Source organism: Equus caballus, chromosome 1 (assembly GCF_041296265.1).
Source record: "Equus caballus isolate H_3958 breed thoroughbred chromosome 1, TB-T2T, whole genome shotgun sequence".
Taxonomy (NCBI): Eukaryota; Metazoa; Chordata; class Mammalia; order Perissodactyla; family Equidae; genus Equus; species Equus caballus.
The window spans coordinates 93,600,497-93,616,978 of record NC_091684.1 but is presented as its reverse complement, the minus strand read 5'-3'; the positions used below and the strand labels follow the sequence as shown (position 1 = coordinate 93,616,978).

The 16,482-nt window shown below is 48.7% G+C and overlaps 1 protein-coding gene across 6 annotated transcripts in view; it reads left to right on the top strand.

Annotated features, from left to right (window-relative positions):
* Window positions 1–16,482, top strand: part of WDFY4 (WDFY family member 4) — a 299,923-nt gene that overhangs the window by 141,371 nt on the left and 142,070 nt on the right. For all 6 annotated transcript variants that reach the window (XM_023648250.2, XM_023648246.2, XM_070264996.1 and 3 more), the window contains 7 exons: window positions 357–560; window positions 1,279–1,393; window positions 2,652–2,809; window positions 5,619–5,857; window positions 7,698–7,819; window positions 9,348–9,533; window positions 10,750–10,886. In XM_023648250.2, the coding sequence (XP_023504018.2) occupies window positions 357–560; window positions 1,279–1,393; window positions 2,652–2,809; window positions 5,619–5,857; window positions 7,698–7,819; window positions 9,348–9,533; window positions 10,750–10,886 (1,161 nt within the window). The remainder of the gene's footprint in view (window positions 1–356; window positions 561–1,278; window positions 1,394–2,651; window positions 2,810–5,618; window positions 5,858–7,697; window positions 7,820–9,347; window positions 9,534–10,749; window positions 10,887–16,482) is intronic.

The following is a 16,482-nucleotide window of genomic DNA, read 5'->3' as shown; positions in this document are numbered from 1 at the left end:
CATACACGTTTGTGAGATCCTTCTGTCATCGCCATCTGACTGGGGTGAGCTGGTCTCCAAGGAGGGAGGTGACTTGCCCAGGCCACATCCTGGGCCTCATCGCTGAGCACTGCAGGCCTGTCTGCTCTGTGCTCAACATCTGCCCACACCTCTGAGGTTTGCAGACCATAGCAGCCCACTTTATGAGCCATGGGACTCTGGGCAAGTCGCCCACCTCCTGGGAGCCTCAGTTTCCTTCCATGTTAATGCGTGTGATGAGAATCCCGCCCGTGCACACCTCAAAGGTGGACCCGAAAGAGCGCTGAGGCTGAAAGAGCAGGGAAGGCCACTCACGCTGGGGCTCTCTTGTCTTTGAGGGGGCCGTGCCTGAGTCTTCCCAGGACGACAGTGGTCCCAGGGCTGCAGCCGAAGGCGACAGTGCTGCCGAGGGTCTACAGGCTCCTGCCGAGTCTCATCCCACCCGGAAGCAGCTGAGGGAGTTCACGCAGCGACTCTTGAGGGAGCTTTTGCTAGCGGCTCCCAGCCCCAAGCAGTGGCTGCCGCTAGAGGTGCTCCTGGAGGTGGGTTGGAAAGGAAGTCATTGGGCCTTGTGCTGTGGGAGCAGCCCGGGAGGGCGCGGGCACCACGAGGGTGGGCTGTGCCCAGGGAGACCCGAGGCCTGCAGATGCCAGCTGGCCAGTGGTGGAGAAGGTCTCCCAGCTGTCCGGTGTTGGAGAAGGTCTCCCGAGACTGCAGTGAGGTGGTGGGAGGGAGGCCTGGGGACCGCAGGCCCTGGCAGAGCCGAAACTCTCCAAGCAGCAGAGAACAGATGAGCAAGGGCAGGTCTTAGCCAGGTCTCTGAAGAAGAGCCTGAGGCACAGATTTTGTGGAAGTGATTTCTTGGGGGCAGTGCTCTCGGGAGAAGCAGAGAAGGGATGGCGAGGAAGACAAGGGGGAAGCCAGCCAGGAAATGGTCTCAGCCATAGCCTGGCCCTAAGGGGGCACTGGTGCGCTATCTGCATCCCAGAGTCGGCCCCACCTTGGGGCACCTGCCAGGAGGTCATTCACCAGGGGCCCCCCTACTTGTCTCCTCGCCCTGGGAAGTAGGCATTCCTCCCTGAGTGAGGCAGCTTGGGCAGCAGAGGGCAGTGCCCTGGACCAGGGGCAGCTGTGGGTAGTTGGGAGCCCACACCCCCAGCAGCTGTGGTGTTAGCACACGGGCCAGGAAGGGGACCCAATGGGCACTGGGTGGACAAGACGGCCGTGCGGCTGCCGTCTTAGGCATGGGTGTGCTTCCAGGCTTCTCCGGACAACGCCACCGGCCAGCAGAAGCGAGACTTCCAGACTGAGGTCCTGCTTTCCACCATGGAAATATTTCACGTGATGAGTGGAGGCAACACACAGGCGTGCAGAGGTGAGTCGGGGGGCTTGCTCCTTGTTGTTTATGACACGAAGCTGCTGATGGCAGAGCAGGAAACCCAGCACGCCCACCAGCCACTGCCCCCAGCCCCCCAGAGGAGTGTTAGGGCTGGGATTAGGAGCCGAGAGAAGCAGCCTTCCATCTGCACGTCTGTTCCTCCGAGTCCATGACACGAGCTCACTGACCCCAGGGAAGGCATGCTGCTGCTTTCCATGACGCCTCTGTCATCCTCGGGCCATTTGGAGACAGAAGGGCCCTCTGCCCCCTTAACTCAGATCAGTTCTCCTCCAGCTTTAGTCGAATCGAGTCCTCTTCCCATGGGGGAAGTCAAGACGCCAGCTGGAATTTCACGTTCTTCTGCTCGGCGTCTCATTCTTTGTCCCTGTGCCTGGGCACAGCAAATGTTCCTTAAACAGATGACCTTGGAGGACGATGCTGCGGTTGCCCCTAAGAATTCAGACTACAGCTTCCTTCAGAATCTCTAGTTCCAGGGCATCTGTACTTCCCAACAAGATTAGACAAAGTCCTTTCTGTGGTTTCTGAGCCACAGAATCCTCAGTGACGTCACTCGTCATTTGGATTCCTCCTTGCCCCTCAATGCGGAAACCCTGACTTGTGGTCCTTCTTGTGGAGTGTCTGAAGTGTGGGAGACAGTAGAGCAGTGAAAAGTGTGAGCTCGGGGGTCCCACGTCCGATCTTGGCTCTGTCACTGGACAGCGGTGTGACTCTGGCAGGTGCCTGAGCTGTGAGTGAGGACGACAACCGTGGCTAACTCGGAGGGTTGTTGTAAGGCTTAGCTGAGGTCATCGCATCCCCGTCTGAGCACAGTGGCTCCGTGTGCACAGCAGACGATCGATATCACAGCTTTATCCTCTGCCCCATGTGGCAGCCATCCTAGGGTCACCACGACAGGCTTCCCATTTACCCTATGCCTTAAGTTCTCCTCTGCCCTCCTTCCAAACGGCCACTGGAAGAAATGCTGCCCCTCGCTTGCCTTCTCCCCACTTGGTTTATATCACTGACCAGATTGTTCAAAATCAATTTACTCTGAATGAATGTGTGTGTTCAATGGGCACCTGCTGTGTATAAGACCCCATCTTTGGAACAATGTGGTATACAGAGGGTTACAATGGGGTCCACAGAGGTTAGTAAGATGTGTTTGGTTACCAAGAGAGTCTTGGAGACTGTTGTGGGGAGAAGGCCATTCAGATTCTGATGATTTCTCAGACTCTGTCTGTTTTCTCACCACCAGGCAGTAAAGAGCTTCAGCCAAACACAGAAGCTGCTGCTGCTCCTTCACTCACCAACATCTCCCACTTCACCCAGAAGCTGGTGGAGAAGCTGTATAGTGGGATGTTCTCAGCAGACCCCAGACACATCCTTCTCTTCATCACGGAGCACATCATGGTGGTAAGAACCCCAGGCTGGCTGTGGTGGTAAGGGTGCTCTTGCGGACCCACCAAGTGTCGGATGACACACTGCTGGCTACCGTCCCGTTGGCCCAGATTGACCTGCTGTCCTTCCTGAAATAGAACCTGAGGTGGGTGGGAGGAGGGAGGACCTTTACAGCCCAGGCAACACCTGGCGGCTGTGGGTGCCCGGCCCGGCTCTCATCTCAGGCCACCTGAGATGCATCTCAGCTGTTGGGAGCTGCAGCTCCCCACGCTGGCACCTGAGCTCTGTCCCCTCCTAGACCCTACACATCCCCTTTGCATTTTTATTGTGATTGTTGGTTTAATGTTAGTTATTGTTATTCCTCATCAACAAAGGGCCACAAAGGTCTTTATCTCCAAAAGGCCTATTTCATTTTCTTCTTCAGTATCCACCTCCATCATATCTGGGCGTTCCTGAAATCGAGGCAAGAGTCTATTATTCTTGCACGTGCTCTCTCTTCGGATAGCTCTACACACATACCCATACACACAAACGCATGCCTATGATGCACCCTTAGATGCAAGTGTGTGTGTGTGTACAGGTGTCCACATTCTTTGTTGTACACGTGTACATACACAGAGAATCACACAACCTCAAAATTCTGGAGCTGAACACTTTTTTGGTCCTCGCCTCCCATTTCATTCTGGAAACCTTTCCCAACAAGCAGCCGTTCACTCTTTCCTCGGACCCTCCCGGTATGAGAAGCCCACTCTGGCCGAGGTGGCCTCAGCCAGGGGGACACTGTGATTGCTGGAGGCATTTTCTCTTGCCAAGCTCAGGTCTCCGTCCGCCAACGCCTGCCGGCAGCTGTCGGTGTGTCCTCTGCAGCGGACTCCAGGAAGCCCCTCTCCTTGCTCGTCACGCCTCATAGGGAGAGTGACATCTGGGCCCCAGCACCTTCTGTCTGTGGAGTCACCCGCAGACCCCAGGACTGGGCCTCAACACAATTCCTAGGGTGACAGTCAGTCTGGCTGTGTGCAGCTCTAGGCAAGGCTGAAAAGAATGTATTCGTAGGCTTCTGTGATTATAACTCCAAGAGGGGAGGAATGTCCCTTGGCAGCTCTGAGGACATTAAAATCAAGTTCTTGGGAGGTCGTGTTGAGAAGGGAAGTAGCTGCTGGTCTCCTGTCTCAGTCAGTTCATGCTGCTAGATCAGAATACCCTGGATGGTGCCACTTCACAGCAGACATTTATTTCTCACAGCTCTAGAGGGTGGGAAGTTCAAGATCAAGGTGCAGCAGATCTGGTGTTCAGTGAGGGCTGTCTTCCTGGGTTGCCGATGGCCGTCTTCTCTTTGTAGCCTCACACGACGGAGAGAGACAGGAAGCGAGCTGTCATCATGGAGTCTCCATCCTCAGGACCTAATTATCTCACAAGACCCCTTCTCCAAATACCATCACATAGGGGCTTAAGGTTTCCTCACGTGAATGTGGGGAGACAGAAACATTCATAGCAGCTCCCCAGGAGTCAAAGCAAACACTCAGCGCTAACACAAGAGAATGGGTGCTCTGGGAGCTGAGGTGTCTTCAGGGGGTGCTGGCCCCATGGACTCTCAGTTCTGCCCACATCCACCTGCCTTCTCTCCTGCTCACCGCCTGTGACTCCAACAACACCTAACCTCAGTTTGAAAAATGTAGCCCATCTGACAAGCAAGAGAGGGTGATGATAAAAACATGAACCCCAGACTCCAGCAGATTTAAATAAAACTTAACTTCATTAGTATAAATACTTGCATATCTATAAAATTCTTAAGAAAGGAATTGAGAAGTCACAATAAGCTTTCTAACAGACTGAAACATTTTGCACATAATTTTTGTTCGATAAATTCTTTTCTCTTTAAAATTTTTTATTTATTTTTGTTGAGCTACAATTGGCGTATAATATCATGTAAGTTTAAGGTGCACGATGTGTTGACTTGATACATTTATAGGTTGCAATATGATCGCCACCATAGTGCTTGCTAACACTACTATCGTCACTTAATTATCATTTCTTTTTTGTGGTGGGAATAACTAAGATCTAGCTTCTTAGCAACTTTGAAGTTTATAACACAGGACTGTTTTCTGTGATCACTGTGCTGTGCATTAGATCTCCAGGACTTATTTATCTACTAGTGATGAAGCCAAACAGCTGGATGGAGCAGTCAGTGTTTAGGCTATAAATCAAGACTTTCTGCCTTCCCCGTCTGTTTCTCACATGCTAAAATCCACAGGATTCCCTCTTCCTCTTGATGACAGGGTGGTTAGGAGCATGGCTCAAGTCTAATCTCTCTGACCCTCAGCCTCCATATCTCTAAAAAGGAATAATCTTAGTGTCTATTTCATGATGTTGTTACAATGTTTCAATGAGGCAATATATGTAAATCTATGCAAATCAATGCCAAAATGCTTAGCACGATACCTGGAATATTGTAAACAGTCTATACATGATGATTATTATTAATAATGGCACATTTAAAAAATTCAACATTATTGATAGCCTGTTCTTCTAAACTGAGTGTCAACCGTGTCACCAGTATTTCAGAAATTTCTGGTCCCCACGTCTATTTTCCATAATATGGTCATGGTAAACTTTTATTTTATGAAAGTTTTTGGTAAATCCATATGTCCGAATTGTCTTTACTGATCGTTCACTTAAATAGAAGCTCAAAGGTAGGTGACACTAGTCCTATTTGAATCTTAGATGATGTCACTTTTTGATTGTATCATTTCCACTGCTAACTGGGTCATTATCTAAAATTGCAAAGTGTTCACAAGTGTGTGTGTGTGTTTCTTTTATGACACAGGTCATCGAGAACCCCTCTTCTCAGAGGGACACCGTCATCAGTGCGTTATACAGCAGCTTAAATAAAGTCATTCTTTACTGCCTGTCCAAGCCTCAGCAGGCCCTCTCCGAATGCCTCAGCCTGCTCAGCATCCTGGGCTTTCTGCAGGAGCACTGGGACATTGTCTTTGCCACCTACAATTCCAACGCCAGCTTCCTGCTGTGTCTCATGCACTGTCTGTTGCTGCTCAGTACGAGAAGGTGAGAGCTGCTTGCTGGCTTCAGTGCCCTGCAGTGGTCAATGCAGAAAAGAAAGCTGAAGAGGGACCCTTGATTGAGGTCGATATAATCTTGTTGTTTATCTGACTATCCAAATTATATGCAATGTTTGATAGCATAGTAGATTGTTCTCAAACCTGTCCATGTGACTGAACATCTAGAATGATCATGAAATAATAATTGACCTTATTTCCACACTTCTCAGGTTGTAAGAGACCTCATTGACTTAATTTTGGCGACAGAAGACTCCAACATTATGTATCCATATTGATTTTATATTGTAGGCAGATTTCAGAAGTATTAACATTTGATAAATGCAATCTTAGAATTGAAAAATATATAAGAAATTGTATCATGCAAGCGAGGAATCATTTTGCTTGCAGAAAAAAAAAATACACACAAAATTTATGATATAAAATGATGTCCGTAAGCACATTTGTGTAAGAAACAGTAGTAAAAAGAAATTAAATTAAGCTTATTTAAATCCTTTTCTCAAAGTCCAAGGTTTGAAAATATGTTAGATTTCTCTGCATATGTGCACTTTCTCTCTCTGTGTGGCAGTGTGTGTGTATTGTGCATCCCCAGGGCCTTGGCATCATACTGCCTACAACTGTTATCTCGTATTAATGCAGCTATGTTGATTGTAGAGGAAGAGAGGACTATGCGATATTACACTTTGCTCTTGTCCTTTTTCTTGATCATATTTATCCTAGTACAAACCATGTTTGATTACTTGAAAAAGAAATTCCCCAAATCCTGTCGAGTAGCCTATTGAACATTACAAAACACTGAAGTTGACTTGTCTTAAAACTCTCTGGGAAGCCCTGGAAAATTCTCCTAGCCCAGAGGAGGTACTTGCCTTTTTATTTGTTTGAAATAAAAGAATCCATTTTCAGTGTACGGATTAAATTAAGGAGGTTCTTCTTCCTTTTCTGTACTTCAAGAATTAGACCCTATCCATACAGGAAGCATAGGTAAGAAGAGCGAAATGCCAGCTGGTTTGTGCGCTTGACGTTCCACCCTCCTCAGATTCCTCTATTTAGCAAAATGGGCTCCAACATCCAAAGGGACTTTGTTCTAGAAATTTCAAGAATGGACATTCTCATAGGCTGGTATTTTTTCATTTCCTTGTTTGTCATTTTTGGTTCAATCCACAAACGTGTACTGAGTGTATATTCTGCTGGGTTGGCTGAGGGGTCCATCGAAGAGGGCACATGGACATTCACATGACTAGGGGCCCTGGAGTGCACGGTTCTGGGGGGACCTAATATGTAAACCACTGCACCCAACTTAGAACCAGCTACATGATGTTTGGGGTCCCCACAAAATACGAATGAGGGTCTCATTCAAAAATTACCAAGAATTTCAAGAGGGTAACAAAAGAGCCCAAGCCTGGGGCCCTTCTGAGTCTGGGCCCTATACAAGTGCACAGATCATGGGCCCATGAAGCTAGCCTTGGTCCCATTCCAAGCAGAATGAGATCAGTGCCAAACACAGGCAGATTTCAATGCTTTGGGAGTCTGCAAAAAGCAATGACCAGTTTTGATGGTGGGGAAATCAGGAGAGGGTTCAGGGGGCCTGTGGGGATTCTGAATTGAATTTAATAAGATGGGAATAAAAAGAAGGTGTTCTTCCTATTTTCCAGAATGCTGTTGTACAGTATCTGTCATGGAAGTTATCATAACATGTTTGCTTTAACTTGATTAGACAAGTTTTTCCATATCAATATGTACTGAGTTTGAAGGATGATTCTTTGTAATAAAGAACAATGGAATAATCCCAAAGAAACTGAGTTTATAGTGAAAAATCTCTTGTCTCTTAGTTATCCAGAAGGATTTGGTTTGGAACCGAAGCCTAGAATGACTCCTTATCATCAAGTCTTTCTTTCTCCAAATGAAGACGGAGGAGAAAAAAGAGGGGACGACTTCCCAAGTCTGAGTGATGGTACATTTTATTTGTTGTTTCTTTTGGGGGCGGGGCATAGAAGGATAGTGGTAACTGCTAGGGTTGCATTTTTCAGTTTATTCTTCCCTAGATAAGGAACCAAATACTACTAAGGAGATTCTTAAAGGCCAGAAGAGGTCCTTGGAAATCTCAGACAATGTAGTAGCACAGCAAGGTAACCTGATAGAGAAGAAAATTGGAATGGGCTTTGTGTATTAGAAATGGAATGGAATGATGGATGGATGGATGGATGGATGGATGGAAAGATGAAGAGAAAGCTTTGTGGGACTTGACTTGATTAGACTAAGAACTTAGTGTCCTTACTAAAATCCCAGAGGACCTCACTGTAAGTTAATTTCAATTCTCAGGTGGTCACTTGAATTTTCCCTTAGACCACTAGAGATGGAAACTGGCATGTATCTCACCTGGTTCAAGCCATTACCTCGCTGTCTCTCAGTTTTCTTTCCCAGAAAACAAATTCATTACTTCTATGAGATTTTGGCTTAACGGAGTTTATTCTTGGATTTACTAATATCAAATCAAGTTAAAGGGATTGGCAATTCGTAAAAAAAAAAAAATAGCAGCCAGATCCATGTGTTTGAGAGATTCCTCCCTTTTGATCCAGGAAGCTTCAGCAGACTTTCTTCCACCACATTGGTTACTAACTATGCCACTTACCGTATGGTATCTTGTGATACCAGATGGTAGACCTAAGGGCCTCTGTTTTCTGATTAGATAGGTGCCCAGAGCCAATTCTCAAACATCTTACAAGTTTAAAGTTTCCTCTGACACAGTGTTCTTTCAACATGAACCGTTGCATTTTGGAACTTGGCTAGGAGAGTGGACTGAGCAACATCCATCCCCCTACACTGAGAAGAACAGACTGAAGGGGCTAGTGCCAGAGGGGGCACCCAGTGGTCCAAGATCAGAGGGAATTTAGGCACTGTTCAGGGGATTATAGTTGTGTGGCATAGCAGGAAGAATTGGCTTGGTAGATATTTCTACATCTGGGCAAATCCAGGATACTGAGGTGGGTGGGTCGGGGGAAGCATGATTCAGTGCCAGGAAAGGGGACCAGCTTGGGTCCTGGGCCCCCAGGCACAGTCTTGGGTTTGGTGTCCATTCCCCTGAGGGGATAATGTAAAATGTAAGGTTGATAGGAGCTGTTTTGGGGCAGCTATTTGCTTCCCTAGAGCTCACACAGGTATCTCTATTTGATATCTAAGAGTACTGGAGGGTGGGAGACAGAGACTTTCTGAGCCCATCAATCAAATTCCCCAGCTCTGGACATGTGAGGCAGGCAGGACTCAGTGGTGGAAGCAGGAGAAAGCCCAGCTCATGTGGATGTTGTTAGCATTGACATCGGTCCTGTGGCTCTCTGTAATGACTGCTATCTGGCTGGAGCTTGCTAAGCTGGAATGCTGTTCAAGAAGGATGCGATTAAGATCAACCATGATATGCCATCTCCTGGTCATCTCTGAGAGAGACACTAAGGCCATCTGATTGTGTGATATGCTCTCTCTGTTAGTCCAGCACAACATCCAAAAGACGGTGCGGACTCTCTGGCAGCAGCTCGTGGCACAGAGGCGGCAGGAACTAGAGGACACCTTCAAGATTGATCTCTCTGTGAAACCTGGAGAGAACAAAGTGAAGATCGAAGAGGTCACCCCACTCTGGGAGGAGACAATGCTCAAGGCCTGGCAACATTACTTAGGTCTCTGTCTACTTGGCCCCAGGGAGTGGAATTTCTGGGTCTCATAGATCCAGACTTCTCCAAGGTTCCACTCAGGGCCCAGAGCCTTTTCTACCCGGACCTTCTCTCTTGTCCCTTTGGTGGGTGGGGTTTACGAGACTGAAATCTCATGCATCTTTGCTCACAAAGAATGAATGGTGCTTTGCATCTTGGGTGAAAGGAAGGCCAGAAGTGCCAACCAAGCAAGCAGATTCTGGTCATCTTTTAAAGGGAAGGGCCACCATGTCAGAGCTCTAGCTTGGGCTCTGGAGCTCAGGGTTCTAGGTTCTGCCCTGATATGTTCCTGCCTGCTTTCAAATCTTGCACCAAGTCGTGCAGTGCCCTGGAGCCTCAGGTTCTTCATGTTCCAGGTGAAAGTCTTCATCCCAAAGATATTAACGTCCCTTGCATTCTACCAGACTCAAAATTTCACCCTCATATTAGTCAATGCAGTTGTAGGAATGAGGTTTCAATTTTGTTTTTAAAGAGGACCTTGCTCTCAAATTATGGCTCATATGCTTGTTTTAAGTCTTTCAGCACAACAAAATTCACAATGATTTGAGTTAGTTATTTCCATGTGTATCATCCCAGACCGCCCAGTGGTGTAGAACCTTTATTTCACTGGCTTTCCAAATTAGCCCTGGCAAATATATATGTACCTATGTGCAAACACGTATAATTTGAAGTCAAAATGTCAGATTCCATTTCAGGGAAAAGTGCAGTAAAATGGGACATATGTATCCATGAGTATATATACTCACCCATAAAGTGGTGACATGAATGTTAAAGTTTACAAATGGCTCTCTTTTTGCCAACAACCATATTGAAAACTTTCTGTATTCCAGGGCCAGTGTGTTAAACACATAGTCTCATTTACTCTTCGTGACGCCACAGTGAGGGTAGATAGCATTAGCCCCATTCTACAGGATGAGAACACTGAGGCTCAGGAATGTTAGCTAACTTGTCCAACATCTCACTTTGAGTCAGTGAGCTGTGGAGCTTGGAGTCCCCCAAGCCCACATTGTATTTCTTAGCTAGAATATGGCTGTATAAGCTTATAGCCTGGGCTCTTTCCCTTATTGGAGGCAGGCACACTGGGCTCATGCCCCTGGCGGGCCGACTGAAAGCCAAGCCAGCTGTAGGAATAGTGTCCTCCTTTCGACTTCACCTCTGACAATCTTTGCCTCCCCGTCTCCAGCATCTGAGAAGAAGTCGCTGGCCAGTCGCTCCAATGTCGGACACCACAGCAAAGTCACTTCGTGGAGTGGAAGCTTGTCCTCAGCCATGAGGCTGATGCCCGGGCGGCAGACCAAGGACCCTGAGTGCAAGACAGAGGTGAGGCCCGACCCCTTTTCCTTAGCATCAGCCATTTGCTTCAAACCCGTGAGTCATGTTCTCTCTCTGCTGTCGCTGGACGCCATCTACTTCCGCTTTCTGAGTGGGTAGCAGTATGCGTGTGGCCTCCCAGCTGAGGCGACACCTAGGGGAGCGAGGCCTTGGTCTGGTTTAACTCGAACTGAAGATGGGCTTCCCTTAAGTGCCAAGAGCAGGGGTTCCTTATGGCATTAAAAACCAAACCTATCCTCGTTCCCCTTCTCTCTAGTGTCAGCTGTGCTCAGAGAGCACCAGCCCGCAGCCCAGCAGGAGTGGGCACAGAAACGTTGGTCCTGTTGCCAGGAGACATGGTGATGGGTCCTCTTGACTATGTGGGGCTGAGCCTTGGGGTTTCCCAGTCCATTTCTCTAAAGCTGCGTAACCCACCATCCTACAACCCAGTGGCACCAACAGTGATTTTTTGTGACTGTGGGCGCTGTGATAAGGAGTCTGGAGCACAGCAGGGGTGGGCGGGGGTGTCTCTCCTCTCCCCTGCCCGGGGCCTTGGCCAGGCTCATTTACTCACACATCTGGCGCTGGCTGCTGGTTTTAATCTGAGACCTTAGCTGAGACAATTGGCTGAAACACGGCTTCTCCCTGTGTCTTGGGCTTCTTTACAAGCTGATGGCTGGGTTTCGAGGGCTGATTTCCATAGGGAGGAGGAAGGAGAGAGACAGAGACAGAGAGAGCCGGGAGGAAACCATGTGGCCCCCCGTGACCTAGCTTCAGAAGCCACTCAGCATCATATCTGCTGCCTTCCTTTGGGTGAGACAGGCACAAAGTTCTGCCCAGGTTCAAGGGGAGAGAAATAGACTCTACCACCTGCTGGGGAAGTTGCAATGTTCTGTGAGAGCATGTGGGGCTGGAAATATGGGAGGATCTTTCTGGGAAAAACAGTATGTCACATATTCTAATGCTGGGATCACTGACATCTTCAGAGGCAGACTCTGGTCGTTGAATGGACATGGTCTTAAGGTTAGGAGAACTCGGGCAATTTACTTAACGTCCCTGAGTCTTTATCTCTTCTCCTCCTCAGCGGGGCAAATAACTGTGGGAAACTGTGGGAAGGGGCTCCCCAGGGACGTGGAGTAGATGGTTGATAGACACATTATACAACTTGCGTTCTCTGCCCACGTGACTTTGGAAAGTGAGGTGGACCCCAAATTCCACCAGCTCAGAATCTAGGCTCTGCTGTCCCCATGGGTCTGTTGTCCACTGGGGAAGGGCACAGTCACCAGATGCTGGGGAGAAGAGAAGGAAAGGCTGCCTGCAGCTGCCAGCCAGCTGGGGGAAGGAGACCTCCTTCTTCCCAAGCTTCGGGAACAATGGGCTTCAGGATATAGGGAGAAAGAGCCCAAACATAGAAGGGAAGACAGGAAATGAGCTCGACTGGGCTGGCTGGCCACCTGGCATTCAGAACTGAGGGCAGGCTGTGTCCTCAGCGCGTTGGCTGTGGAAGACGCTGCTCAGTAAGTCTGTCGACAGACTCCCTGGCTTACTGAGTGATTAACTACCGTAGATGTCCTAACAGCCGCATCACACAGCTATTATTAACCCCCCTTTATAGATGTGGAAACCGAATCTAAGAAAAAGTCAAGGGCTCTGCAGCCGGGAAGTGGCAAAGGGAAGCTGGGCTCGCCCATCTCTAATGCTGAGCAGGACCTTAGGCAATTCCTTAACCTCTCAGAGCCTCGCGTTCTGCATTTACAACTGGGAGCATGCTTGGTTTACAGCAGAACATGTGGAGCGCTGGGAAAATGCAAGTGCTTTCAACATAGGAGGCAGTTTGCAAAATTGCATTTTACCCCATAGCTCTTGCTGCCAAAAAGGGGACCATCCTGCATGTGGTGTAGCTGCATGGAGACCTGGAAGCTGGAGCTTCCCGTCTGGTGCCTGAGCACTTGCTCCTGACGATGCCATTTATAGAGGAGGGGTCCAGCCCCTCTACTCCTTAACCTGGTTAGCATTGTCCCCTGGGATTAGGTCAGTCTGGCTGGAGAGCTAAGGAAGGGACGGTTGGGGTGCTGCATAGGGACACGCATTTTATGGAAACTCTTGCAGGCTATTGATGCCTCCTCTTGCCAGTGCCCACCCCCTGCCAGGTCACTGTTGTCATCACAGCTCAGTTGCCCCCGAGTCCTGGAGAGATTGGTTGAGAACCAGCTGATTTGAAAGAAGCTTGAATAGACTGCGATGTGTAGGGCTATGTAGATTTACAAATGGCTTGTAAGAGTTTGCTCTTGGCTCACATGGAGAGATGTGGAAGAAAGAACATTTGAAACTTGCTCTGTCTTTGACGAAGGCAGGCTGCTGCAGATGTTGTCTTCTATATCAATTATTCATTCATTCATTTACTCCAAAAATATTTACTAAGTGCTTACTCTGTACCCTGCTCCAAGCACTGAGTTTACAGAAGAGAGAAAAACCGACATATTCTCGCTTCAAAGGAAACTGAATTCTAGGAGGTGAAGATAGATATAAATAAATTCATAAATGTTAGGGGTACTAAAGGCAACGAGGAAACATTGAGCAGGGTGAGTGGGAGAGGTGGCAAGAGAGGTGCTGGGCTGTTAGATGGAGGGGGTCAGGGGGCATGGGAGCAGAGAAATAAGGAAGGACATGAGCCTTGTGACCCTCCAGGAAAGAGTGATCGGGCAGAGAGGACAGTCACGCAGAGGCACTGAGGCAGGCGTGTTCTGGAGTGTTCTAGGGCAGCAGAGGCCAGTGTGGCTGGACTGAGTAGAGAGAGGGTAGCCCCAGGGGCTACCCAGGGGCCATCTCCCTCAGCTGTTGGCCCCAGGAAGAACTGTGCTTTTCCACAGCAACTCACGCACAGGAGGACTGTCACTGTTTTGCTTTCCTCTTTGATCTTGCACTCAGAAGCCCAGAGAGATAAGTGTGGCCCAATTCTTGTAACTGCACAGACCCGGTGGGATAAATTTCTGCAAAACACGCATACACACATACGTGCACACACACCTCTCTGGCTGCTTCTCTCCTGTTGAGCCCCATTTTACCTTCAACCTGATTTATTTCTCCTTTCTACAGCTCATAATATCTTGTGGAATTTTTTAAGACAAATAATCTTTGAAACAAAGTGGACTATGTTTTTATTTTAAAAATTAACTGAGTCTTTGCTTCAGAGATCCTATACCAGGAACTCAGTCTGGGCTGGGCATAGTGCCCAGTGCATAGAAGGCTCTTAAAGAACGTGTAGGGAATTGCATGGAGCACCCCATCCTTTTGCCAGGATGAAACCCACCAGCCTTCAGACCCCGCATCCATTACTCATCCTCACGAGATGCCTTTGTTGCTAACAGAAGGCACAACTTCTCAGGTACATATGTATGCTGTGATGTCATAGGAGAAGAGCATCAGCTATTTGCCCTGGGGTCTGTTTAATTATTTTTAAAAATTAATTTTGATTATTACGGCTGATTACACCTCAGCGAGCAATGTAATTGATATTTTCTAATGCATCCCAAGGAACATTTTGTACAACACGCTTTTTGTTGTTGAAGGTTAAAGACTCCGTTATTGGTTTTTCCCTAAATATGCCCACATCATTAGTTCCTCCAGTGAGAAGGTCGCCATCTGGAAAAAGCAGCGCAGAGACATTATTCAGGCACAAGTGCATGAAATTGGTGTTTTCGCATCTTCTGTCTCTCTTCTGGAAAGAAGAGGCTTGTAATTAAAGGAGTTGGTTGTGGAGGGAACATTATTCATGTGGTGTTATTCCTTATCACGTCAGCGGCTGACAGCTCTGCAGCACTGGTAAATTGTTCCTAAGAGTGAGACATACGATGTACGAGCCCTAATTCCTCTTACCCATTTTTATTTTCCGTAGAAATGTTTTCTTCTTGGCAGGTGAGCCGAACTTTGAGGCAGGGCTGATATGATAGAAGTTATTTCTTCTTTTTCTCCCCCTGATCCCCATCAAATCCCTTCTGGAACCAAATTGTAAAGTCATGGGTTCCACTGGGGTGAAGGCTGTGGGTGTCAGCCTGTCATCAGAGGCTGGGACCTTGGGCTCCCTTGAGGCCACCAAAGGCCAGTGAGGATGTCCTGGAAGCCTCTGGATCATGTCCACCCTCAGCTTGGAGAAATCCGGAGAGCATCCTCTGGCTGGCCGCTCGGCTTTATGGCAGTGGGCACGGCTTTGCTCACCTGCTCAATTTCAGGCTTTCTTGTTTAAAAAGAAGTTGAAAAAAAAACATCGACAACCAAGGTTGGTGTCTTAGTTTTGACAGACACAGCATGACAATGTAGGATGTTAACATCACAGTAAACCAGGTGACAGGGTGATGGGAACTCTGTGCTACCTTTATAACTTTTCCGCAAATCCAGAATTATTCCAAAGTACGTAGTGTGTTATCCTCTTTTTATTTATTTATTTTTTTAAAAGCATTAACAAACTGAAAATGGGTGACCGAGACACGGGAGCTGGGGGCCGGATGGGAAGGGGCGGGAGGATGAGAGTCTGGGAGGCCGTGAGCAGAGGACAACAGGGGGCGTTGCAGGTGGCAGAACGGGCACGGAGGCCAGGTCGGGGTTAAGCAGGGAGCTTGTACTGCTCACCTGTTTGTACAGGTTGGACTGGAGGTCAGGCCCTAAGGGAGGGGCCGGGCTGGGAGCGGCAGCGTCGTTCAGGTGACAGATGCTGGGGGCTGCAGTGGCAGTGCTGGGAGCGGTGGAAAGCAAAGAGCACATCGGAGAGTTCTGTTTCACTGAGACTGAGATGAGCACAGCGGGGCCACTTCTAGGCTATCAAGGGGTGGAGCCCTCTGGATGGGCACAGCCACCTGAGCTGTGTCTCCTTTGGCAAAGTGTGAGCTGGATTTCACCCCACTTTCCTCCTGAGATCCACTGTACACGTGTGGACAGCGGTCCCATGCTGGGGCCAGGTGGGCCTCACCTGATCGCTGTTTAGGGGATTTAGAGAGGAGTAAGGCCCTGTGGGGCAGGGCTGGGCTGTGTCCACCACATTTCCGTGGCTTTTGGAGATTGCTGAGCAAGCTTCCAGTTGCTGTTTTCAAAGCCATATATTAGAAAGTTGAAGCGGCCCGTGAAGGGAATAGAGGGCGCTGTGAAATTTAACAGAAGGGGATGAGAAGGTACCAAGAGCCAGAGGGTGGCACACTGCAGTTGCTACAACGCCAAAGACAAGCTTTTTGCAGGGAGTCTGTGTCTGCCCTGGCAAGGACATGAAAGCACTGGACATTTGTTCCAAGGCCCCTGGGGTCTTGTCAAGGCTGCCCTGTGGGCAAGCCCCCTGTCCACCCAGACGCACCAGGGCCTCCTGTAAGACCAGCAGTGCCCACAGCTGGGGGCCTTGAGATCTCAGAGACAGGATACTTGCGTGACCAGGGTAACTATGGACCTGCCATCGGCTATTTCCCCAAATGTGTGCCCAGGCCCACTGCTTCCACTCCCAGCCACAGAGCAGTCCTGCCCTTGGCAGAGGATGAGATGCTGGCTGAGACCAGCAATGTGGTGACAGCTGCATTAAAGGCAGCCCTGGCTCAGGTCCCCAGCAAGGGAAATGACATTTTTGATC